The following is a 27,315-nucleotide window of genomic DNA, read 5'->3' as shown; positions in this document are numbered from 1 at the left end:
CTTCCTTTTAAAGACCCCAGAGTACATTGGGGAAAGGATCTGTCACTCAGTATTTCAATAAAGGAGTGGAAGGCAGCCATGCAAAGAATACACTCGAGCTGCATGAGAAAAGCACTATATAAATGTAATGAATTATTATTATTATTATTATTATTATATGTGCAAAGCATATAGTCATTCAACTTAAGATCTTGTATTAAACGCATTTAACTCATATAAAGTTTAGGGTAAGATTCAACCTGTGAACGTTGCAATCTAGCTCCTGCCTCTCTGGGCCTCATGTTCTGGCAGTGCACCAAATTAACAACATTTTAGACAAAAATCTTTGCATGCCTATCAGACCGCCTTGATGTCACAATCACTCCTAAGCCATTAACAACTGTGTTTGGTGTGTACTCCCAGATGGGCTTAAAGCAGAGAAAGACAAGCAAATTGTAATTTCCTATACTACATTACTAGCACGTAGACTTATCCTGCTCAACTGGAAGAATCCAACCTGACCACTCTTAAGTCAGTGGGTAACTGATGTTCTATACTACTTGAAACTGGAATAAACCAAATTCTCACTTAGAAAAATCTGTTCAAAACCTTTTTAAAATAAGGCAGGATCTAATCAATTGACATTTTAGAAAATGCTTCCATTTTGGGGAAAAGGATACTCTTCTTTTCTTGCTTCTTTATAGAGTAGCTTTGGTCGCTGACTCCTCTCTATTTCTCTTGGGTGGTTAAGTGAATTTTGGTTTGATTTGTTAAATTTGATTTGACTGCATGGAGTTATCTGTTTCTAATTAAAATCAATAAAAACTATTTTTTTTTTAAATTAGAGAACATTTGCAGTAAAACTATACAATTGTGGTTTCTAACTCAATCTCCTTTCATAGCATTCAATGACAATTTTTATAATCATATATCAAACATAGCAAGCACATGCATTTTGTATGTCAGATGATATCTTTTAACATAACTCAGTGCAGTTTATTTTAATGAAACTTTCTCATAAATGTTAATAAAAGAAAAGTATACTTGATGGCATGAAAACCGTTTGTATTACAAATTGCTGTCTTTAACACAGCCTGTCTTTATATTATGATTTGATTTGACTGTCCCTCATCATTGAAAAGAAGTAAGAAATTATCTAAATTATTAAATCTATCCATCCCTCTTTTAACCCATCAACCATGTTCATTATGTTATTTTGCTGTATCCTTCGTCTCATAGTTCTTAGGAATAACCCCCTTTTTATTTCATTCCTGCTTATGGTTAATAGATTATCTTTTTAATATAAAAACTTCAACAGATATTGAAAATAGATTTAGCAGCTGTATGTCCACTTATTCGATTTGTGTGAAGATTACACTGCCAGCTGTGTCTTTTTCCTTGTGAATTTTGCAGAAGGATTCCTGCAATGAATGTGCATTTTTAATTAATAGGAAGCACTTTAGATTTGTGCGGACTCTGAAAACTGATAGCTTGGCATCACCTTTGCACAGAGATATGTCAAGAAGAATCACATGTTAAGATTCAGTATGATTAAAAACGTTAAAATCTTGAATATGTGCTGGATATTTTGCATCTAAAAGTAAGGTCTTATAATGGATACACCTTTGCCTATGAATTGAAAATATAAGGCTTAAAAGCATTTCATTTTTCCTTTGAAAATGAACACTGATAATCTTAAATAAGGTGCAAAGGTATAGTTGCCTTATACAATGTCCTGGATTATATGCCTCATCTCTAAAGTTGTTTTTTATTGTACACTGAATCAACTCAATCTTTATTTTACCTAGCATGCTCACTGCTGTCCCAGATCTCTGTTGATCTGAGCTAAATTTCTAGCACAATCACTGTTTATATGTTGTCCCCTGACAAGTCCCCTGATCAGTGTTTATACAGATTTTCTTCAGGCACACTGGATTTCTCCCACCTACCAAAGACAATAATATTGGGTTATGTGGTGGCTTTAAATTGACTCAGAGTTGGCTGTGTGTAAGTGTGCTTTGCAGTAGACAAATGTGCCATGTACGGTTAGTGCGTGCTGTGCGTCTAGTGGTCCTAGGAAGTTCAAACCCACTCTGGGATACTAGTAGAAATAGCAAGTTCAGAAAATGAATGACAGATAGATGCCTATGAGAGAAATATCTGTTCATCCATTTTTGACAAGCTGTATGATCTAATTAAAAAGTGTTTGACTATTACTCACAAGACTGACAGTTTAATACTTCACTGTTGACTTGCTTTGCAGCTTTGAGCAATCACTTTAACTGCTTCCTTTTCAGTTGTGAAAATCAATGTAAACAAGAGTTTTACTTTCCTGTCCTTATAAAGTACACAGGGTGGTTTTCACTAATAAAATGTATTGTTTCTTCTGAAATCACTTTTCCATTTCAGTTCATCACAAAGCATGCCAAAACTCATTTGCAGCTGATATAAAGTTGCCAATTAAGTTAATAGCTTTGGGATAGCGGTGGAAACCTGAGCGTCCAAAGAAAATCCAAGCTAACAGAACAAACAATACACATACCAAGTGAACTCAGGTGCCAGGAATTACTAGGCAGTAGTGTTAACCACTCAAGAGACATTTTTCAGGGTCAAGCAGTGAGTGTCATGGGCACACAGAGTACCCGAGGATTATCGTAACTGTGAAAAGACAGTGAGATGAAAGAATGCAGCACAGACATTGTTAATCTGTAGTCAAAGAACAACAAAGTTCAAAACCAGAAAGATAAAAACCAGACACAAGGGCCAACTTGCATTTAAGGCTAACTAGTACTAGAGATGGTGAGATTTTTATCGACTGAGAGAAAAGTTGAAAGTGTGATCAATGCCCTACAGTTTTTATACATAGCACATAGTATTATCAAAAGTGTGATTGTTGCGGTCATGTTATCAAAACTAATGTGTCATGTAAAAAAATCAATATGGTAATAAAAGGCAACTTTTGTATTTCAACTCAAAATGTAAAATAAACATCTGAAATAGATTCTACATATACTGTATATATATACAGATACTTGAGTATTTCAGTGAGTGAATAGTGTGTTCTGAACCTGTGGTACATTGTAACGTGAGTGGGCTCTCATAGCTCCCCTTCACACCAAATACAATCTCTCTCTCTCTCTCTCTCTCTCTCTCTCTCAGTCTAGACTTTTGCGCTTGACCTCTGTAACTCTTTTCAGCTGTCACCCTACTCTCTTGATTCTTCACTCAATATGTCTCAGCCTGTGAGACAGCTTTAAACCTCACCCCAAGGTTATGTCTGTCTAAGGCTTCCATGTGCAGGTGTTCCTACTTATATGAGCAGTCCATTGGTCTTTAAGGGTTGGATCTTCAATGCAGGTCCACAGCTGCCTGCAGCATCTAAAGGTGAAAGCAAATGTATTCCCTTCTGGAACTTTAAGCCCTCTGAAGTCCAGAATGTGTTGCTGACTCTGGGATTTCCTTTCTCGCCTCACTCTGTTTTAAAAAGAGAGAGTCAGACATCCCTTCCAGCAGCTGGGTTGCATACCCCTGATTTATGGTCACTTGGCAATTAGATAATTATGTAGGCAAATGTAATTTGTTAAATGTGTATTTCTATTAATTCATCTTAGTGTAATGTCTGTGCTACCAGGTTATCTCATGATCCCAGCTGAAGAATTTTATATTTTTATGTGTGTCACCTTACTGTGTGTTGTCCATTAATTAGTCATAATTGTATGCAGCATATTGCAAATTACTTGCTGTCAACAAATCACAAACTACACAATTGAAGTGATATTGGGATAACCTGAGCATTGCCATTATTAACAGTATGGATACAGTCACATACTGTATGACTGGCATTTCAACATGTAGATTAGAGGTGGCATTCATTAAGGATTTAAACAGATTGTCTTTTTTTTAAATTGATACTAAAGAGAAAATTGAAAGTACACTTTCAGCAAGGATAATGATTTGCACTTATTGGCAATATTAGATGTATATGTTAAATTTGTTAAAGACTACTATACTTTTAAGAAATCAAAGGCTTGGAGATTTTCGCCAATTTTGACATCAAGTCTAAGTAAGGAGTAACACAAACTATCTTACTTATGTCTTGTAAACCTTTCATTATACGTTAGAAGTCCTCCCATAAAAAGTTTTTCTTGTATTCCATAAACTAAGTAATTTGTTTCATTTTGTTTACTAGCAAGTTCCTCATTTAAAAAATGGTTCTGAAATCATTAAAATATAGTATTGTTGAAAAATAGGAGTTGTCTTCTTCAGACATTTGGCATTTAATACAGAAACAGCATGAAAGACAAGGCTAGAAGGTTATTGAAGGCTGGTAGCATTTAATTAAAGAATTCTATTTCTGGATTTGTTACAAGTGAGTGCTCTATATACCATCTTAACAGTTCTCTTGTTTAACTGTATGTGCAGGGACTTGTAGCTACACTTGACAGAGATAGATAACTGTGGTAAGTGCTGACCAAAGACTACAAACCACAAAGTGACCTAACCAAAAGACAGCAGAGGTCATGTGAGGTGCATTCTAACCCTGAGGTTTTGAAAGTATTTAAGGAGTATGGGACAAAAATATGTGGAAATCCTTACTGTGTAAGATTCAGTGGTATAACATTTGCTTGTTTGCATATTGCAAAAACTGAACGGTTTAACCATGACATATACAAAAGTACAACTAAAATTTTGCTTCCATACTCTTCACAGTAGCATATTCTTTACTCCTGTTTGATACCAAAAGGCCTCACAAGATTTTTACTACACAAGTCCTTTTATTGCTCGTGTAAGGTGAGAAACATTTGCTAAATTTGATTTAGAGATTTTTGATCAAAATATAAGTACAAATACTAGGAATACCTGATGTTTTTGTCATGGAGACTTTCTAATGCATGGAAGTTTCTTTTAGGCATTCCTAAAAGTATTTTCCAACATTCCACTAACAGGTCCTTGCAGTTTCTGAAAGGCTAATAAAGAGTGAACTTTAAACTTTTTTTCTTAGAAATAGGAAATACAGTTTCTGATAATTCAATACCAATTATTTGCAGATGGAATCTTTGGATGTCCTTGAAGATGGAATAAGTGGGATGGCAAGATGTCCATACGATGCAAAACATGCTAATGTTGCATTATTTGCTGGTAAGTTTATAAAGCATTTGTTTATCTTTCTTCTAATAAAGGTGAATGAGGGTTGGCACCTATTTTAGAAGAATCAACTGAATAGAAGGGACAAATGGTGGACTGGTTGAAAGTCCTCTGTAGGGCACATAGCTGCACACACCCACACTTGCTTATATGGGGATAATTTAAAATTTGAAGTCAACTTAATACACAAATATTTGAAGTGTGAGGAACTTTGCAACATTAGACACACGTGTAGACTCCACACCCACAGTGACCAGCCTATGATATGAAACTATTATTTGGGAGCTGTAAAAGTACAGAAACCACCACTGTGGCATTGTTGTGGCCATACACTTTTGTATAACAAGCAAGTAAAAATTTCACTATAGTTTCTATATGTTTGTATATGTCAATAATAACCCTACGAACCTATGATATGATGTCTTCAATTTGAAATAAAAAACAGAGAAGAAAGACTAATTCTAACTTGACATTTCATTGTAATAGCCATCCTTCCAATTTAGAACACTGTTAAGGAAGGAAAAATATAAAGAAACAGTGTTCATTTAATAAATAAATACAAAAGAAGAATGTGGTGTTCTCAATAAACAGGACAAAACAACATAGCTACATCCCTCGCTGATAATGATTGTTTTAGTTCTGTCTGTTTGGTGTAGTAACCATCCCACTTCCACATGACTCGATATGTACAAAGCAGTCTCTTCTTTTTCATCCTTTCTCTTGCTGTTTATTCTTCACTCTTTGCCTGTCAGTCTCACAATTCTGGACTCCCCTCTTCCCATATGCTGATTGTATGTTTTTTGGCATCTTTTTCAGCCTTATATTTTCCTTAGGAGGTTTTGAAACACACAGAATTAATTTCTGCCCTTTGCTTTTATTCTTTAAAAGTTTTTTAAGACATTACCTCTCCTTCAAGTCTTTTTCCAGTGCCATTTTGTTTCCTACCGGTACTCCCCGACGTTGTTATGGAAATTGAGTGGCACATGACATCACTTCCATGACAGCATAAAGGTCAGCGCCGTCCACTTACTGATTATCTGAGATAAAAGAAACAACACAAAATACTGCTTATTAATGTGTGCTTTCTTTGTCTGAATATTCTAGTTAAAAGAATCAATTTTTTGAATTTCCACTACAATTGTAGATTACTGTTTTAGCATCTGCCTCAGCGTTAGACTTGATTTTCAACAATGTTTCTTTTTCTGGTTGCAGTTATTTACAGTTCATTTTTTGTCAGATAGCAAAATAACATCAGCTGCATTTCTGCAACTGGAGAGAGATCACTCTCTAAACTTCCATGAAAGTCGACTGGTCTGGAATATCTCAACCTGCTATGTCAGCAAGCCAACTCTTTTTAAAAGAGCAGAAGAACAGAAGAATAGATGAAAGACAGAAAAAGGGTCACAATCAGAAGAAATACAAGACCACTACCATCCTTTATGGGACAAGTCTTTACACAGCCTCTAGGTTGTTTTTCTTTAAAGGGGTACACATTCTCATATTAAAAGATTGAGAATAGGCAATACTCCTCTGTCTCTCTCTCTGTCTCTCATTTCTTCTTTGGTGTCCCTGTCTGTTGCCTTACTGGGGAAACCAGAACACCCATTCCCTGATAATTCTTGTCTTCCTGTACTACCATGATTACTTCAGCTTCCACTGCCAAAGTAAAATAAAATACTTTTTAAGTGCTGGTTTTCGCTACCTTATTGGACTATCCATATTTTACAGCAGTGTATGCATTGTCCCATTATCATGCACAAATAGGTGTTCTCAGGAAATCATCTTAATTGTTTCAGCCCTCACTCTATACATACTATGTTGCTTCCGTTCCCCTGCATTATTTTTTTACTATCTCAGTTAACATTTTTCCTGGTTATGACCTATTTATTTTATTTTTATTTTTTCACTTTTCTATCTATGTTCTTCTTACCCATTTTGCATGTTAAAGTGTAATTCATGCATTCTTGTCCTTCACTTTAGATTAAACCTGGTCCAATTGCAAATAATGGAATGGACACAAAAATAACTTAATGTAACTTTCTGAACTATAGAAGAAGTTCCATAGCATTAATCGTATCTGTGGTGGTAGTCCTGTCACTGCATAGTAACAGAATTGCATATTAAAATGTGTTTAGTGTTAAATTGAACTTAGAATTTAACTTCTAATTTGATGTAGATATGTATTGTATAGGTACAGGGAGTCAAGCAGTGCAGTTGAAATTCTAAAAAGTACACGCTGTTTTGGAATAAATGTATAAAACTTTTTGTATTTGCAATGAGAAAAAAACTTATGTAACTCAACATTAAACTAAATACCAAGTTTTCTTCCAATTTCTTTAACAGAAAAAAGATTTAATGCAGAGCTGAGTAATTTATCATCACACTCAGGGATATGTAACCATTCTGCTGGGACACGATGATACATATTACTCAGATGTGATTCTTTCTAAAAAAATATTAAGATAATCATGCAGTTCCTTCCCTTGTAGTGACAGGGGACTACTTAGTTGCTGAGGTATGAACAGATGTGAAAAAATATTGAACTTTTTATAAGTATCTAACTGCTGCTGTTTAATCATTTGAGCATTTGAGAGTTGTATGAAAGCTGCAATGAAGTTCCTTGAAAAAAAGAAAAGCACAAAAGTGGTCTGAAAAAAAGCAAGTGAATGTAAAACATAAAGAAATGTTTTAAATATACCTTATGGCAACACCTGTGTATATAGCTCCAAGCATTTTAAACCCATTTTTGCATTGTGTGTATTATTCTTACTCTGATAAATGCACAGGTACTTAAAAATTGATGGACAAAACTTAAAGTAGTGAACCATAATATTCACAGCTGGCAAAATTATTTGAGAATCTGAATCTTCTTGTATTGTTAATTTTTGTAATGTAAAGACAAAAATTCATAAATTCATTCATTGTTCAAAGGATGCATTTAAACAAAACTTGGACAGCTAGAAAAAACACAATGCTGATGCTTTCAATGGCAGCTACTGCTTAAATAATTCTTGGGATAGTACCACAGTAATCATGTCAGATAGCCCTGTCCTTCTAGATCCTCTAAACTTTTAGTGTTCATGGCGCACAGCATGAAGAATCAGTAATTTTAAATAATATAGTACATTAATGAAAATACACATTAAGAAATACATAGTAAAGAGGACAAAACACATTAAATAACAATATTCACAAAATTATTAAAAAACAAAAAGAAAATACAAGTAAGCCTAAAATAAGACCCTGGCTGAACCATAACCTGGCCATGGTGAATTCATACCCAGTCCTAAAAGAGCTTCTGGGTGGATCAAAAATGGATTTATTGCTATTATTGTTGTCTTTTAATTAGATTATTATTTCAGTAGTGCTTATATTACTGTTACTGAATCAATGGTGTATGAGTTTTGACTCTGTTTGCAGAAGTCTGAGTAAGTAGTCTAACTAGGTAGCTGGTATGTCTACTGACTATTTATTTAAATTAGTGTCTACTGTGAAGGTTTATTTAATTTCTGCAAGCTAGTGTTACAGAGGCACAGATTCATCCCACTCTTTTTGAGAAAAGCAACGTGAGTTAGATGTAACTAATCAGATGAAGAAATATTGTTAATCCATCTTAATAAAAGGTCAAGTGTATCTGTTTGGTTGCTGTGTCTGTTACATTCCATTTGGTATGAGATTCGTAAAAGTGATATTTGTGATATGATATCTGTTGAACTTAAAAATGCAATACACTTTTGTAGTACATGTATTACAAAGTACATTTCAATAGATGGCACACAACACTGAATATTTCCAACAGAGAGAAACTGCTGGACAAACAGAAAGCAGCTTAACCACCTTAATAAAAGAATGAGTATCTGTATTTCTATTCGTCTGTCCAGTTGCTAGGGTTACGAAAAAAGTTTAGAAATTGGCAAAACAAGTAGAAGAAAGGTAAAGCAAGAATAAAAATGATAATAAAAATAGCAAATTTTAGGTTTAAAATAAGAAAAATGGTCTGATCGGTCTATTCTGTTGTCTGACATTATATGCTGACAATAGCAGCATAGAAGCAACTTTCTTTCACCTACTCTGGCCACGTGAATGAGGTTTATAGCTGTAATGCTAATGACTGATAACTTTGTGTAGTAGGCAACAGATGAGTGAAAATACCAATAGATTGAAGCTCATAACAGGAAACCAAAGCCCCAGCATGACTAGGCTAGAGTGACTAAACCAGGCCAAAGCAGTAGCAACCAGCTCTGCATTTTCCCAGCAAACCACCTTCATTATAAGAGTGATCAGTTTGATGAGTGACACTGAGTGGAAGTGATGAAAAGAAGAAAAGGTATTATTATACCAGTCGAAATGGAAAACCCATGTATCAAATAGAAAAGAAGTCTACATTGATTACCTAGATTTCAATCTGTTTTAGATGAGTAGCACAGCTAGTGTTTGTAATAATAGGGCTTTGAGTTACCAGTATAGACCACTTGATTTTGAAAACACTTTATTTTGATATAGGTATTTTGTTTAAAGCGGTTTCATTAGACTTGTACTTTGGAAAACTGACAGTTTCCACAGTTACGATACAATCTAGACATTTTTTTGAAGTTTACTAAGCAATAATGGCATTTCAAAATTGAGTGAACTATTCACTTAAGTCAATCAATAGAAGAATACAGGGTGGGCCATTTATATGGATACACCTTAATAAAATGGGAACGGTTGGTGATATTAACTTCCTGTTTGTGGCACATTAGTATATGTGAGGGGGGAAACTTTTTAAGATGGGTGGTGACCATGGTGGCCATTTTGAAGTCGGACATTTTGGATCCAACTTTTGTTTTTTCAATAGGAAGAGGGTCATGTGACACATCAAACTTATTGGGAATTTCACAAGAAAAACAATGGTGTGCTTGGTTTTAACGTAACTTTATTCTTTCATGAGTTACTTACAAGTTTCTCTTTGTTTACAGCCATTAACATTTCACAGAGGTTAACACGTGAGGAGCGGATAGAAATTGTGTTGTTGTCTGGTGAACGCAGTAACCGGGTCATTGCAGCAGATTTCAATGCAAGACACCCTATGAGACCACCCATCTCCCATGCTACAGTTAGCAAACTGCTTGCTAAGTTTTGTGAAACTGGTTCAGTGTTGGATTTGCCAAAATGTGGACGCATGAAAACTGTCACTAATGAAGAAACATCAGTGGCTGTCCTACCTTCATTCAGCAAGAGCCCACAGCGTAGCACTCGCCGCATGTCACTGGAGAGTGGCATTAGTCGAACATCCCTTCGGCGGATATTAGCTACTTACAAACTCCAGCTACTGCAGCATCTCAACGAGGATGACCCAGATCGGCGCACTGAATTTGCAGAATGGGCAAAACAAAAATTGGAACAGGACCCTCAGTTTACGCAGAAGATTTTGTTCAGTGATGAGGCAAACTTTTATGTGAATGGTGAAGTTAACAACCAAAACCACCGCTATTGGTCTGACACTAACCCACATTGGATAGATCCCTCCAAGACTGTTGAAACAAAAAAATTGATGGTATGGTGTGGTATATGGGGTACAAAGATAGTGGGGCAATTCTTCATCAATGGAAACCTCAAGGCCACTGGATATGCGAAATTTCTACATGATGATGTGTTTCCCTCTTTATGCACTGAAGCTGGCACGTTCCCTGAGTTTTTCCAGCAAGATGGTGCACCACCACATTATGGGTGCCAGGTCCGAGCATTCCTAGATGAACAGTTTCCTGGAAAGTGGATTGGTCGTCGTGGGCCAGTTGAATGGCCCCCAAGGTCTCCCGATCTGACCCCCTTAGACTTTTATCTTTGGGGTCATCTGCAGGCAATTGTCTATGCTGTGAAGAAACGAAATGTGCAGCACCTGAAACTACGGATACTGGAAGCCTGTGCTAGCATTTCTCCTGTGGTATTGCTATCAGTGTGTGAAGAGTGGGAGAAGAGGGTTGCATTGACAATCCAACACAATGGGCAGCACGTTGAACACATTTTATAAGTGGTCAGAAACTTGTAAATAACTCATGAAAGAATAAAGTTACGTTAAAACCAAGCACACCACTGTTTTTCTTGTGAAATTCCCAATAAGTTTGATTAGTCACATGACCCTCTTCCTATTGAAAAAACAAAAGTTGAACCCAAAATGTCCGACTTCCAAATGGCCACCATGGTCACCACCCATTTTGAAAAGTTTCCCCCCTCACATATACTAATGTTCCACAAACAGGAAGTTAATATCACCAACCATTCCCATTTTATTAAGGTGTATCCATATAAATGGCCCACCCTGTATATTGAAAAAAGTATATGTTATGAAAAAAAATAATGATTTATAATGATTTAAATAATCATTACAGCAATCATGCAAATCATAATTAAACAGAAATTGGTGGACTGAATATATTCCTCTTATTTGGAATTTACAGTACTTTGTACATCAAATTCACTGAAACCATTTTTTGCCATGTTTACATAGCCTGTTACGTGAGATCAGTAAAATGCTTTCTCTGGCATGAAATAACCATCTAAAAAAATTATAAAATACAGTATACTTGTTAGTGAAATACATGTTATTAAGCTATCTTTTTCCCCAGTCTTAATTTATGCACCATCTGATAATTTTTTTTTTCTGTATTTCACAGCTATTTAGATAGAAAGGATTTAACATGAGCCTGTTTGCTTCACTGAGTCACTTGGTAAATCAATAAAGGAGTCTGATCCTCTTAATCGCCCCTTGCCCATTTTAAGCATGTAGAGTTTTCATCTCTTCCTGTATGCTCTTCATGTACTGGCTGATTGGTTGTTTAAATATAAAAGCAACATACTTAGTTATTAAACAATACTTTTACGTTAGAGAGTACATGTTTTCACTATCTTACAGTAATATACTGTAATGTTGGAAAGTAGAACTTGCGTACTTGTGACAATAATAAAAATAGATTCATTTTTCAATATCTTGACACCATACAAGCACAACATTATTATTTAACTGTCTTATCTAGCTCAGAGTCGTGGCATTTTTCTGAAAGTTCAGATTACAAATAGGTTAAGTGAAGATTCTGTTTAGTTTGTGAATCTTCTTTGCATGACTCAGTCTCTGTGTTATTCATTACTTGCTTTGATTTTTTGACTTTTACCAAAACAGGGTAAACCTCCCAGCATTAAGTAACTCCCACCCCACCACTATTCTAAAACAAGTCTTGTAAACCTCTGTGTAATTTACAAATTATAATCTTTTGCTGTCTTTCAATTACAATTTGAATTTTCAAACTAGTGCTTCTAAATACACATAAGTTATTACAGCTGTCATGTTTTTTGCTGTGTGAATGATGTGGGAAGCCCATTGTTGTGGTGTTTTCTCCTTCCAGATGGAAAGCTTTACTCTGCCACGGTAACAGATTTCTTAGCAATCGATGCTGTCATTTATCGGAGCCTTGGAGACAGTCCAACCCTGCGAACAGTCAAACATGACTCAAAATGGTTGAAAGGTAGGTAAACAATGAAATGTGTACATTTACGAGAAAGATAATTTGTCACCTCACACATTAAACATGAGAGTATGTAACTTTTAGCAATGAAAATAATGACGTCTAAGATTTTCTCTTTTTGGGTCACTGAATTCTGGAAAGGAGGATATCTGTTGGTTGGAGTCAAGGCCTAGGATGTTTTTGCTCCAGTATCAGCCTTTATTTTTATTTTTTCTATCTATGAGGAGTGTCTGTGGTTATCAACTTAATGAAATCTTGCTTTTTTTGCTTTAGGGCTTTTCTCTTTTCTTGAACTGGAAACAGGGTCAGATTTCATACATTGCAGAACACAGTTTTCTGACTGCAGGCTAAATAAAAAAAATATGTTTATCTTGGCTGAGTTTTTATTTCTTAAAGACTTGGTTTTGGCATTCTCATTTGTTTCTAAATTTTTTGTAATTTCAGCATCAAAGTAGGAACTACAGTAAAATGTATTTCCATTACCATGCCTAGGAATGTTTCTCTTAATTAAAGCAGTATGGTGGCACTGCCTGCAAATATCTGTCCATAAAAACGGCGATTAGTGTCTATTTGCCAACTTAACTTACTTTACATTCTTTCATCGGTACTTCTTTTTGTTGCTGTTATTGCCACAATATATGCGGTGTGTATTTTTATTATCTGATTTTTAGTGTATATTCTTATTATGTACTTTTATTTTTTTAGAGCCCTATTTCGTGCAAGCAGTAGATTATGGTGACTATATCTACTTCTTCTTCCGAGAAATTGCTGTGGAGTATAACAGTATGGGAAAGGTAAGGCTACTTTGACTTGAAGTTTTTTTTTGGCTCCTTTTACTCAAATAAGGCCAGAAACAGAGTAAATTATGTCCAATGGCTCATTAATTGCAGATTGCAAATCGGTATGTTTAAAATCAAGAAGCAGATGTTATAAATTGTTATTATACAGTATACATAATGCAATCATGAAGGTAACAGAAATCTTTAAAGGACATATTATCTAAAACAAATATTTTACTGATTTGCATTTAAAAAAGATGAGCAATATGGTAAACCTTTACCTTGTCCTTGTTATAAACAGCAGTTAGCCACTGATTAGATATGCAAGGGCCACCTTCCTAAATTTCAATATTGAGGGTATTTCTATAAGAAAATCCTTCTTCAGTTCCTTTGTGGTAGATATAAGGTGGAGGGGCAGGTGGGGGCTGAATAATACAAGCATTTTAATAGAAAATGTAGGCTGTATAATTTAAACAGTGTGATAAGGGATAAAACAATTGCCTCTCTTGCAAACATTGCACATTTTCTTGACCTGCTAATACATTATTTTTTACAGCTTTAGGTGTGGTATACAGCAGAGGTCTGATGTCTAGGTTTTATGTCATAATTGGTAAGGTCAGGCTGTAACCTTTGTGAAAATTAGTTTCTAAATGCTTAGTGTCATCATAGTTCTGTAAGGATTGATGTCCCTATTATAAATGTCAGATGTAAAAGGTCTCCAAATAATCTGCTTTACTACATCACTTGAAAAAGATAAGACATTTCCCTTCCAGCCAGTTTGCAGATACTGCATTAGCAATCTACACACCTAGCAATGTCCTTTTGTTAAACTCTGACTTGTTCACTCCAGCAAGGTCATTCTTCATTTTTTCATGAAAATATTTAGTTCTTTATATAGTAAGTTTTAAAATTGTATATGTTAGAAGCTAGTTAAACATAAAAATATATCATATAGTTTATTAAAATTTCTTTATTCTCATGGTATTGTAACACTGGTAAAGAAATGTTAAATAAGGTAGCTAATAGATTAGTTTTCTAAGTGTCTCGTTTATATTTCTTTTAATCCAGGTTGTTTTTCCGAGAGTGGCCCGGGTCTGTAAAAATGACCGTGGTGGATCACAGAGAGTATTGGAGAAACAGTGGACATCCTTTCTCAAAGCTCGTCTCAATTGCTCTGTTCCTGGAGACTCTCATTTTTATTTCAACATGCTACAGGCAGTGACTAATGTTATCCACCTGAATGGCCGTGATGTTATCTTGGCCACATTCTCAACACCATATAACAGGTGACTTATAGTTTTTATTATAATGATATTATTAGATATTAAGAATTTCATAGGTAGTAATAACAAAAGAGAGGATAAAAATATTGTGTAATGTAAACAGATAGGTCTTAAATACCTTTTACAGCTTTAGAACAAAGGAACTTGCAAATCTGTTAACTCTTCCCAAAGTCCTGGTGTGCACTTCCATTTTTGATGAAGTGCTACCACACCAAGGTGGAAAAGAATAATTGCAGATCCTAAACAATTACTAAAGTTAATTGAAGATTAATATAAAAAGAATATGACAATAGAGATTAATATTGATAAATATGTTGTAAGAAGGTTTGCACTAGGGAATTTTAGTCACATCAATCTGGGTGTATGTTTTCAAGTTTTAAACTGTATTTCTTGATGTATGTCAAAGTGAGGCAAAATTCTTAAACCTGGTAAAACAGACTATTAATAATATGTATCATATAATAGCTCTTCCCAAAGAAGTATAATATACAGCCAGTCCCTGGGTTGCGTACGAGATAGGGACTGTAGGTTTGTACTTAAGTTGAATTTGTATGTAAGTCGGAACAGGTACATTATTTTAATAAATGCTGTTGTTGACCAACTGTAACCAAGTGCTCTGCCAATGAATGCTGGAGTTTGACCTCTTTCTAACCTTTTTATTATTTCAAATGTATTTTCAGTGGTGATGGGTTTTCTCTTCTTTACTGTATCACCAGCACATCAGATTTGTGTTTCAGGGACATTCTTGAAGGGTAAAGACAAAAGATTAAGATGAGCTCTTCTGCACAGCACTCTGCAGGAAGGCACCAGACGTCAACACATCTGATGTATAGGGTGGTCCAGATCTAATTATGCAATTTTCATTACGCTATAACTTATTCAGTTTATTACATAGAAAATCACCCGAAAAATCCCGGACCATCGAGAAGTGTGCGAACTGACGACATGAAGAATAGTCTTCGCGCCAAACTGCAATCGTAGCTGCATAAATCAAAGTCATCCAGACGATTTGGATCTGCATAATTAGATCTGGACCACCCTATACTGACAAGAGACAACTTCCTGCTATGTGCGTAGAAGTACAAGCAGGCTTGCTATTGAGAATGAATGGGGGCAGCGAGGGGCGGTTGACCAGCCCACCTCACAGTCACCTCAACTACAGTATGCTGCCTGCAATGTCCGCTGCACCACCACCTCCATTGAACACGCAGCCATCCGAGGCACACTACAACCCTAACCCACTGCCCCGTTCACCCTAAATGGCCTCCATTCAGCCACAACCGGGTCACCACTTGCAGCATTACCAGCCGCCCACCTAGAATGAACAGGCAGCCGTGTGTGGTAGGCGGACAGTGAAACAGCTTGCCGCTGGGAGCCGCCCAAGGTGACGCTATACTGCGCGAGCAGTGAAATCTCCCCACTCCAGCCTCTGTCTAGCCACCGCTTGCAGCGTCCCCAGTGGCAGTTACTGAGGCGCATGTGTCGCAGCTGCAGCCCCGTTTGTATGTTGTAGGTCGGATGTCCTTAACCTGGGGACTACCTGTAATTTTGTCCAACTAATACATTTTTTATTTGTTTAGAAAATTAATGTAATTCTTAATACAAGAGGACACTTTCTATTTGTTTAGCATTCACTTGAAACTTATTTTTTAGTATCACTGGGTGCTGTATTTTAGATGCATTCTTGAATTATTATTGTGTGTGTTTTATTCTTGGGAAATAAGGTGCTAAAAGAAAAAATGTGATTAATCCCTTTGCTTGTCTCCCTTCAAAGATTTTTATAGGTTGTATTGTATAAAAACGGGGAAACCTGGATTACGTCTACAATATCAAATCTTATCCATTTCAGTCTCAATTTTAATTTGGGAGGCAAAAAAGAAGTCACAGTGAGCCAGATTTGGCAAATATAGGAAGTGCAAAGTAACAACCACATTGTTTTTGGTCAAAAATGCTTTGTCTGACAACACATTGAGAACTAAACCATACTCCCCGTGCTATTGACCAATTCTGGGAATTTTTTGTTCCCTTCTTATGTATAGATAAGATTCATTCTGCAGTTTAAAATTTATGTCATTTCATAGGAAAGATTTAACATGTTCTTTATATTTTTTAGTAAAATTACTGTGTAAGTTTTAAATGTGTGTTGTATATGAAAAGTATTCATTCCCTTTTTTCAATTATTTGGAAGAGTAATCATTTAGCATAGGACCTTTTGTGTGTTTTATGTTACTTTTCACATAATTCACATCAGTATAACAAACAAACACTTATATAAATGTCAAATTGCAGCATACCTGGCTCAGCGGTCTGTGCATATGATATGGCAGATGTTGCCAATGCTTTTACTGGAAGATTCAAAGAACAGAAATCCCCTGACTCAACTTGGACGCCAGTCCCGGAAGAGCGTGTGCCGAAACCAAGGTAAATAGAATATTTTAAAAAACATAATTATATAGGTATTAATATATTGAATATATTAAAATAACAAAAAAGAATGCATCATAGAATTTCAGATTTATATACATAGAGAGAAATAACAGTTCTTGCTGGGAAAATAGAAAAGGAAATCTTTGGTCACCCTGCACAAGTAGTCATCAAAATAAAATCAACTTGATGTTACCTCAACATAGAAATTGTAACTGACAAAATATTTTGCCTTTTTAGTTTAAAATTAAGAAATCAACAGTCCAAACATCATTTTAGTTTTAGTTTATATAAAGACATGAAGTATTTTACTATTTTATAATTGTGCATGATTTAGATATGTTTAGAATATATTTACATGTTAAAATAAAACTCAGCTCATAATCATTCATAGCTTTTTTAAAGCTTGGCAAAGTATAATAGAGGATTTACTTAAATAAACGTGAACATTTTTGTGATCTGAACCTGTACAATAAGTAGATGATTAGATGATGACTATTTGAGATGATTGTGTTGAATTCTAATGACTATTTTTTCATGCTATTCTTTGCCCTGATATTTATCAAACTCCATAGACCTTCCTATTCAGAATGGAAGCTAGCTCTTAATCAGTTGATTTATTGTTGTTTCTTAAAAGACCTTTTCAAATGACGAACCATCATAATGTTCTTTTCAAAGCATACAACACTTCAAAGCAATAAAAAAAAAAATTTAAATACAAGATAATTGGTGTATAAGATAAATAAAAAAAAGGAATTTATAAGGAGTTAGTTCCTCCTGAAGGATGGGTTCAATAGAGTCAGTTTAAAAATAAAATGAACATGGGTATATTCAATCTAAGGCTTATTTTGACTGCTAACAAAGATTGATTATAGCAGCATATCAATGAGAGAGTTCCACTGAGCAGAAGCCACAAAGCCAATGGAGATTTGCCAGTTGCCTGGTTAAGATATTATAGAGTAGCAGAGGAAAAAGAACCAGAATTACATGTGCCTGTGTTCAGGACAAGCTAGACACTCAGTAACTGTCGTCGTGAATAGATATATTTTGCTGATTCTAAACTTAATGTTATTATGCCTGGCATAGCCTAAATGTACATATCATTTTACTAATTTCACACTTACAAACAGTACTACAAAATCATGTCCCATTATAAACAATGAGTGTTGTGGTTAAAAGTAGTGCAGCTAACTGCACTAGATAATGTCATATCAAAATAATGCATTTTGCGCAGAAAAAAGAAGGCTGCACTCTAGTCCACTATTGGTTATGCTGTGTTGATAATAATTAGTTAAATACTTATGTATAGATTACATATAAACAGTATTATAGTTTATCAGTGTAAGGTGTTTACCAACACAAGAAAGCTATTTTCTGAAGGAAAAATTTCACCATACTGTATACTTGACAACACTAGTACTACAACTTCAGATATTTTGCTTAATTTCATAATTTGCAACAAAACACAGTATTAAATGCATTAAAAATTATCTTCCACATGAAAATAAAAAAAACAAGTACAGAATTAATATGTTTAGTTTGGTTTACAAATAAACTGTTAAATTCAATTAAATTTTTCCTACAACAATTTTCAATGAGTACGAGGTCAGAGAACTTATACACATTTCCAGCTATAAAGCAGTGGCAAAACTAATTAAACCAAAAGTCATTTATGTACGTGGACACACCGAGTTGCTTGAACAGACATTAAATAATAGAATAAATTTCAATCTGATTAGCATAAAATTATCACAACATTATTTTAATAATGTTATAGTTTAACAATATAATTTGATTACATTTGAGTATACACCAAATCAAATTATGTCTGGGCATCAAAAGAAGAAAATCCAAGTAATTCTCAGAACACTTGAGTCAGACAGTTGAAAAGGTTCTTGTTAGAGTTTCCTTCTGCAACCACAAGAATGAGCCCTTTGTTTTAAATATTATATTGCAAAATCAAATGAATTGTAATGTTAGCATCTGGTGTATGCTTTTGAGCATTTAAAACTCCCCAGCCCGCCTATTGTGGTTTCTTTGCATAACTGGTTGAATGCCAAATATTTTTTTCCTTCAGTTTATTCAGAGTTTAATATTATGAATTACCATTGACAGAGGGTGGGCTGTAAAAGAGGCACAGGGGAAGTACTTGCACAAAATGTCCAGTAAATGGTTTCACCAAGAACATTTCTAATGTTAGCTTTCCCAGAAAAACAATTTCTCTTATTTTTTTAAACTTCATGAAGTGAAGTGTAGAAGTCCATCTTTCATATATATTCTTCTGTCTCCTCAAGTCACTCAATTTCTTTTATACTAGGCCTGGCTGCTGTGCTGGATCAGCATCTCTTGAAAAATATAAAAGTTCAAATGAATTCCCAGATGACACACTAAACTTCATTAAAATGCACCCTTTAATGGATGAAGCCGTGTCATCTCTGGCCAACAGGCCATGGTTTTTGAAGACTATGGTACGGTAAGTATAAGTGGAAATACTGTAAACATTCTGCTTGCTTTCTGGTGATGTTTGTTAAAACCTATGCTATAAACTGATGAAAGATAGCTGACTGTGTCTTCGTTCCCTCTCAGTACATGAAAAAGCTTATTCATAGTATAAAAGTAAATGCATTGGCAGTAACGATTGTGCCCAATTAGAACTTAGCTTGATACCATATTTACCCATAGTTGAATTGGAAAATGTGTAATAAGATGCTAATTAATTCATTTAGAATACCATTTGTAAAGGTAAATAAATCTATATAGAAATGACGGGACATGTCGCTACTAAAAGACAATATAAAATAAAGTAATTTCTAACAAAAAAAAATAATTTGTGGCTGTTTCTTTCAGCTACAGACTGACTCGTATTGCTGTGGATGATTCAGCTGGACCTTATCAGAATTACACAGTTGTGTTCCTTGGATCTGAGAAAGGGGTCATTTTAAAATTTCTAGCTAAAATGAGCAGCGGTTTCTTAAATGACAGCCTGTTCCTGGAGGAGCTGAACGTCTACAATCCAGAGAAGTGTGTATCTCATTAGTCCCTTGGTAAAAGCCTCCCAAGCAGATCATTTTGTTGCCATTTAAACAGTTTGATCAGATTTCATTGCTGTACCATGGTTAGCAAATTAGAGAGTGTGCTTTGAATTTCCTTTTGTCTTCTGGGTTTTCCTTCTGATGCCATTCTTACTATGTGGAAAAATCAGAAAATAAGATAATATATAGAACATGTTGAAAGAGATTAAAAATTCTTTTTTCCCAATATTACATTAAAAGTATCTGTAAATGGTATCCCATGATTAGACTGTTGTGATTCATCAATTATTATGTATAATGCCAATTTTATCTTTAATGTTTGAATGTTAATAGATTTTTTTCTTTTCTTTGAATGGAAAAAAAACATGGTTCATTTTATTATTGTGTTGTAATTTAGCACAGCTTCTATGGCAAATACATTAAAATATTGCCCAATACTCACTGTATATATTTTGGAAAGTATGGCACTTTAAAATGAAGTTACAAGAAAACAGCAAGCATACTGTGAAACAAACCATCCTTCTTCTGCTGTATAAATATTGAGGTGTCAGCTAATATAGTAGTCAGCTTTGGTGAAGAGAGATGTGTGTATCAGACTCCCTGTCTAATTTGGTACTTCAAAGCTTAGGCATATTCTTTAACTGAGTGAGTTCTATGACACAGGTTGGCTACCCTATGTGATAGACTCAGCAATCCTTGCACAGAAGCAAGATGTCTGCTGGATCAAAGTTGTCTTGTATTGCTACAATAAGGATTATGTTCCACTAAGTCTCCCTATAATTAAATAATAACATAAAGTAGTAGAAAACTATATTGATGATTTTATATTCAGTTGGCTGTTCATTGCCAGAATGTTTTATGAACTGTTTTCAAACCTATGTTTTTCCAATTAGATGTAGTATTGATGGTGTGGAGGACAAGAGGATCATGGGCATGCAGTTGGACAAACACAGCAGTTCACTTTTTGTGGCTTTTTCCTCTTGCGTGGTGAAGGTGCCTTTGTCAAGATGTGAAAAGCATGGAAAGTGCAAAAAGTAATCAAGCCTTTTTATTTTTCTCTAATGTTGAATTATTTTAAAGAAAAATTAAATAACTTTCATTCTTTTGAATATTTTGATTAATTGATGTATTAGCCATCACAATACAGTAGAATTTGTTTTCTGTTGTCATCTGAAAGTAAAGGTAATACATCGATAAGCAATCGTATGCTTATATAAACTATTTGCTAAAAGTGTAATTGCTTAATATGAATTTAATTAAATTAGATCTAAAATGTATTTTTCTTTTTTAAAGGGCATGCATTGCATCCCGGGATCCCTATTGTGGCTGGGTGAAGGATGGAATATGCATGGATATCTTGCCCAATACCAGGCACGTTGCTGTAATTTCTCTTACTTTATGTCCATACTCTGTGTACAGCTAAAGAGGAAGGTGTATTTTCTGTGTATGCCTCCTACTGAGATACATCATTTCTGCAGCTGCTCAGGACATTATCTTTAATAAATGCATAAAAGTATGTTCCACTCTTTTCCATTACTTCAGAAACTCAAGAAGAAATATGTTAACCATAATAGCAATCTGTTTGCTTCATCAGATCCTCATTTCTGCTGAAGCCAAGGCTTTCAGATTTAACAGTAATTTACTGGCATACATTGTTTTTATTTTCTGGAATGGAAAACCGTACTTTATGGGGTCACTGTTTCAGTACATGCACCAATAATACCAATGAAATCCAAGATCGCAGTGTGCTCCTTTTCTTTAAGAAGGTCATTATATTTTTGTTTACCATGATAGATGTTAACTTTTGAAAACATGAAAATCTTGTTACAAAAAATATAGTTTTAAATACTGAATGGCTGAAAAAGTTATATGCTTTACATTTGAACATTCAGTGAATTGACAGATCTCTGTCTAAGGTGTCTGAGTGCAGAGTGCACAAAAGTATACCCCATTATATATTTAGACAGAACGTAGGAAATTCAAAGTCAATTTTAAAGTCTTTACGCTAGATGCATTTTATAAGGTTAATTTAAATCACATTGAATAATTCTGCAGTTTTGACATGGGACACCATTGTATTATTAAATCAGTTGAAAACTATAAAATGTGCTAGCGAGCTGAAACATTTTTTGAAAACTGTAAAAGATGTTACTATTAAGCTTGAATTACTATTCCCATGACTGCATTAATTAGCTGTGTTGTGGTGACTGATTTTCCAATTTAAGCTAAATTATTTCTGCATAATTGTCCTGATAGTAGAAAAGAATTTTTAAAGTCAAATTAAAGCTTTACATTTTGCTGTTACATTTTTGCTATTCTTAAAACTGATAGTGTCGATTAGCTGTCACTATTTTGTATTAAGGGGGATCAATAAAAAGAAACCTAATTACAAAGCCATCTCAATCAATTTTATACACATTATAAAAAGGAGTAGTCCTTAGAATTTTTTATTACAGCTCTGATGAAAATGCTTGATAGACAATTATCTTTTTTCAATCCAAAGATGATACAAGACCCACAACGGTAACAGCCAAGATTGGATTTTAAAGGTGCTGAAGTGTCCATAAATCGTGTTACAAAAAAAAAAGTTATTTAATTTTAATCGTAACCTTTTCAGTTTACTTAAGCATTTATTATTTATTATAGTGTCATATCCTGTCAAAGACATTGTTACCTTTTTGAAACAGTAGTTTGAGTAAAGAATCTGCACCCACTACAGGCCTTTACAGTGTTCTCCTAAAACCGTATCAGGCCTGTCCATTTTCTTCCTTAACTGGATCAAAACTGCACCTTTAAAAATGCTGTTTGCCTGGTTATACATGACTGTCATTTTATACAGTTTATGAAACTTTTTTGCAAGTTTTTGTTTGTTGTTGGAGCAACATTTGTTCAGGTGATTATTTTTGGAAGTCATGTTACTTTGTAATTTTATATAATTTTTGAATATTGGCTTTTTGAAGAATGTGCTTATCTATATGTAGCAGTAATAGGAGCCAGTAATATTGTCACATCTATGTATGACCAACATATAATAAAGCCAGTTTACGACTATTTGTATTATATTAGAAATATCAGTAATTCATTATTTTGGAGGACAGACAATGTTGTCTGTACTGTTAAAGTATATATAGGTAAAATAAGCAAATACATATATTTTGCCATAAGCCATGTAAACAGCTCAGAGAATTAAAAGGCATTTATAAATTGTGTGCAATTAAATGTTTGGAGATCACCCATTCATATTTTTTTGTATTGTATTTGTTTCAGCTCTCCTGAATGGACATGACATTCAGAATGTAACCTGGTACACATGATCATTAACACAACTAGTCTGCTCCTCCAAACAGGCAGTCATGTGGCTACAGCTCAGTATATAACATACCGACATGTTCAGGAGATTTTGGTACCAGACATGGTTGTTCCAACATCACAAATACTATCTCCCTCTCTGAAATTTTCACACACTACAGTTTCTAAAGTTTACAGAGAATGATGGGGTGAACAAAAATCATGGAACATCTTTGCATTCAAGTATCTTGTTCATGGCAAAGGTCAGAGGATAATGGCAAGACTCACATTAGAGTTGTCAAGTGGAGGAGGAACCCACATAGAAACTGGGAGTTTTTTTTATGGCTGCTCTGATTTCTTCGATATCACTGGCTCTGAACTGCATGAGTATGTTTGAATGTGTGTATTTTTTTGCCCTTCAATAGACCAGGCTCTCATTTGTTGTTTGTTGCTTCGTTTAATCCTGTGTTGTTAAAATAAAAAGAAAAGCACATTAAGAAATGTATGTATTTATTTATTTATGCTTTATATGACAGAAATGGACCAAATGACAATACTTGAGTTGTCAAGTATGTTTTTGCACAGTAGACGTATCATCTTTGGATATCTGCATTAAAACCTACCCTTTTAAAATAGAAAAATACTATTAAAGAATGTGTCAACAAAAATTATATTTACTTAAATTAATGAAAGATAAGAATGTTTATATTGCTCAAATGCTGGAGCGCATGGGGTGTTCAACGCCAATGGGGATTTAGTTATTGGAGCTCACTGATATTGTTTGTGATCTTAGACATGTAATACTCATTTTGTATTAGAATGTGTAAAACCTGTCAAACATTTTAACCCAATCTTTCGCAAGGAAACTAATGTCCCAATCATTTAAATAGTGTCCATTCAGTCCCCCACTGTTCTTCCTGTTTTTCAAACAGTATAAAGGCAGGTCACATCAACATGAATATCGTACCCTTAAGAGTCGATTCTTGCATTTGTAGAGGTCAAGGGTCTAGCAGTTTCAATGATTGTTCAACTGTAAATTGTACTCAATTTTATTAGGTATGGTTAAGTTTTGAGATTTTCCACAAATTTTCTAAAATAGTTATTACATTGTTATTAAAAAGACTACATTGTGAAATCCTGACTGCCTAATTCCATAGCCATATACTTGAATCTTTGAGCTACATGCCCACAATGTAAGGGAGATGGACTTTGTATATAAATTCTTATATTATTGTTATCAGCACACAGAGCTTTTCTTTGTCAGGTATTAACAAGTGTAGAGGTCCAGCATTTGCACAGTCATTACTCAAAATAAATTTCTACAGTTGGTACTAATGTAAAAGATCTCTCGATGACCCTGATTTAAAAGGTGGGATTATTTCTCCCCAACTATAGGAAAGACCTACAGAATTCTCTCAGGCTTTTTTGTTGACCATTTTGCTCAGGTAATCTGTTGCTGAGTAGTGGCTTCACAGAGCACTGTGCAGTTCATAACATCCAACAGACAGTTTGGTGAATTATTCATTCAAGGGCTACTAGATCAGGCAAAACCAGTGAACAGAATACTTTCTGCCTTAATGCCTTCTTCACACAACAGAAAATGTAAGGGTCTGAGTTCAGACAATAAGACACATGTGAAGGATTTTTGTGTCACTGATATAATTGATGCTTCATTCACTGTCTGTGTCTGCTTATTCAAATCAACCTCATGAATAGGAGTGTGCCAGCAGGAACCTAATTTGGACACAATGTTAGTACCAGAGCAGATAGTCATATCCACATGGGGCAATTCAGTGATGTCAGTTAACTTGACAGCATGTGTTTTGGATTGTAGTAGGAACCCAGAATCAAACAAGAACAAAAAAAAAAAACTCTTAAGACTAGACACCTCAGCCCAGATGTGATCCTAGAACCACAAAAATTGTAGCACTTTTGGTTAGCACTGTTATAAAGTCAGTCAGCTAGAAAGAGTGATGGTCCTTACTATTACTTGAGCATATGTAGAATATACCAAATCTATCACAAGAGAACAACATGTTGTTAAAAGGCTACTGATATTTGAGAGTCCATTTCATTGAGTTTATGAGTGTCAAAAATGAATGCTATGAATATGTTATGGTTTCTGTTCCTTTGTTAACAGAGCCATAGTTGAAGGAGTGAGTTGAGGAGTCACCAGTACGTTCTTGAGCATTTCAGAGATACTTGGGGTAAAGATGATTGTGAGAGAATGGCTTTCATCTTCCCTTGACACCTGAGTTTAAGGAGATTTTAATTATACATACTGCTTATATGAGTCTGCAGGTCGTTTGGGAGCTTATGAACAATGAAGTCATGTTTTTTCAGTCTTGTCATTTTCCTTCTGTTAGTTATTCTCCTGCACTGAAAGCTTAAATGTTCACCATGATGTCTCTTTTCATTACGCAGATTGACATTTGAGCAGGACATAGAGCACGGCAACACAGATGGGCTGGGTGACTGCCAAAGTAAGTGCATCTTCCTCCTTCTGTTTATGGCAGGTCAGAGAGTTTTTATCCCCTTGCAATAATATTACGTTAGCAGATTTTGTTTACCATCTGACTGAGAGTAACAGTTATATGAATTAATGTTTAAATCTAGTCAGAAAACACAATGCCATGATATACAGAATGAACAGTATTGTAACTTTTTTATGTAAGCCTTCACATGTATTGCCAAATACCTTAGGTTGGTTAACATATATTCTTTCTAAAGAAACAGTGCTTTTTTAAAAAGGGTTCATTAAAAAGAGTTATAAACATAACTGTTTGTCCAGAAACTGCTTTCATTGTTCTCCCCACCCTGTCAAGCTCTCCTCTGTTCCACCTCTTTTTATTTTCTCATACATTGTGTTACCAGTACCTTACATTTCAAAACTATTGTCATTATTTGTAAGGCTATTCAAACTATGCATTTTGTCTAGATTTTTAATAGAAATGAATTTAATCTATCCTGCTGAGTAGTGGTTGCGCTTTTAATTTACTAACATGTAAATATTACTATTTCTTAGTACATAATTGCAAATTTTTTTAGAATAGAAATATCATTTTCCATTATTGCTACATTTAAATTGTCCAAAATGTAAACTTGGCAGTGTTAAATTAACACTTTAAATGTTTGGGCCTGCTCTTGAAAGACCCTTATAAACATTTAAAAGTTGGCAATTTTATTGTATATTTTAAATTAATATCATTTGAATAGCATTTTGTGAATACCTATTTAAGTTTTTCATGTGTATTGTGCTGAATAGTTAAAATGATCAGTTAATTACTGGTTAATTACAGGTAATTAAGTAAATATTTTTCCTGTTAGTCTTTGCCAAGGAACTAAGAACCAATGTTACGAAAATGGGTATCAGCATGAATATAAAACTAAGCTCATGGAACTGCATAACTAAAATACTAAGCCACAAGGTACCTGCAATATGAACCTGCATCAGTGAATGTGGATATACAAGCAATTACGATATTATAAATCACACTTAAGTAATGCATACCTTTCTGTTGAATTAAAATAAACAAATCCCAAAGATTATTATACTGTCCTGTCAGCTTGACTATGTCCCAAAAGTTACTAGAAGACAAAAACAATGAAACAAATAAAAAAAAAAGTTGTAATTAAATTATTAATATTGCACTTTTTGGCACTCTCAGCAAATTGCCAAGCAGTTAATGTAATCTAGTTGGTTGTGCCTTGTAGAATGTGTGGAATCCACCTGGATGATGCGACAATAGTCAATCTTGTGCCAGTACGCTAACCACACATTTGCCATTAGATGGTGAAGGGGTGATAAAAATAGTTATCCAGTAAGAGACAGTGGATGTTTATGGGAGCAGAATGACTAAATTTAAACCAAGGTGGACAATTTAGG

The 27,315-nt window shown here is 34.6% G+C and overlaps 1 protein-coding gene across 4 annotated transcripts in view; it reads left to right on the top strand.

Moving 5' to 3' along the window:
• Positions 1-27,315, top strand: part of sema6a (sema domain, transmembrane domain (TM), and cytoplasmic domain, (semaphorin) 6A) — a 152,010-nt gene that overhangs the window by 89,431 nt on the left and 35,264 nt on the right. For 3 of the 4 annotated variants that reach the window (XM_039758965.1, XM_039758966.1, XM_039758968.1), the window contains 10 exons: positions 5,028-5,118; positions 12,504-12,623; positions 13,329-13,417; positions 14,471-14,688; positions 16,975-17,106; positions 19,427-19,582; positions 19,957-20,130; positions 21,035-21,175; positions 21,435-21,512; positions 25,854-25,912. In XM_039758965.1, coding sequence (XP_039614899.1) covers positions 5,028-5,118; positions 12,504-12,623; positions 13,329-13,417; positions 14,471-14,688; positions 16,975-17,106; positions 19,427-19,582; positions 19,957-20,130; positions 21,035-21,175; positions 21,435-21,512; positions 25,854-25,912 — 1,258 coding nt within the window. The remainder of the gene's footprint in view (positions 1-5,027; positions 5,119-12,503; positions 12,624-13,328; positions 13,418-14,470; positions 14,689-16,974; positions 17,107-19,426; positions 19,583-19,956; positions 20,131-21,034; positions 21,176-21,434; positions 21,513-25,853; positions 25,913-27,315) is intronic. The other variant, XM_039758967.1, reaches the window with a different exon arrangement.

Source organism: Polypterus senegalus, chromosome 7 (genome assembly GCF_016835505.1).
Source record: "Polypterus senegalus isolate Bchr_013 chromosome 7, ASM1683550v1, whole genome shotgun sequence".
Classification (NCBI taxonomy): Eukaryota; Metazoa; Chordata; class Cladistia; order Polypteriformes; family Polypteridae; genus Polypterus; species Polypterus senegalus.
The sequence above is the reverse complement of the archived record's forward strand: the minus strand, read 5'-3'. Positions and strand labels throughout refer to the sequence as shown.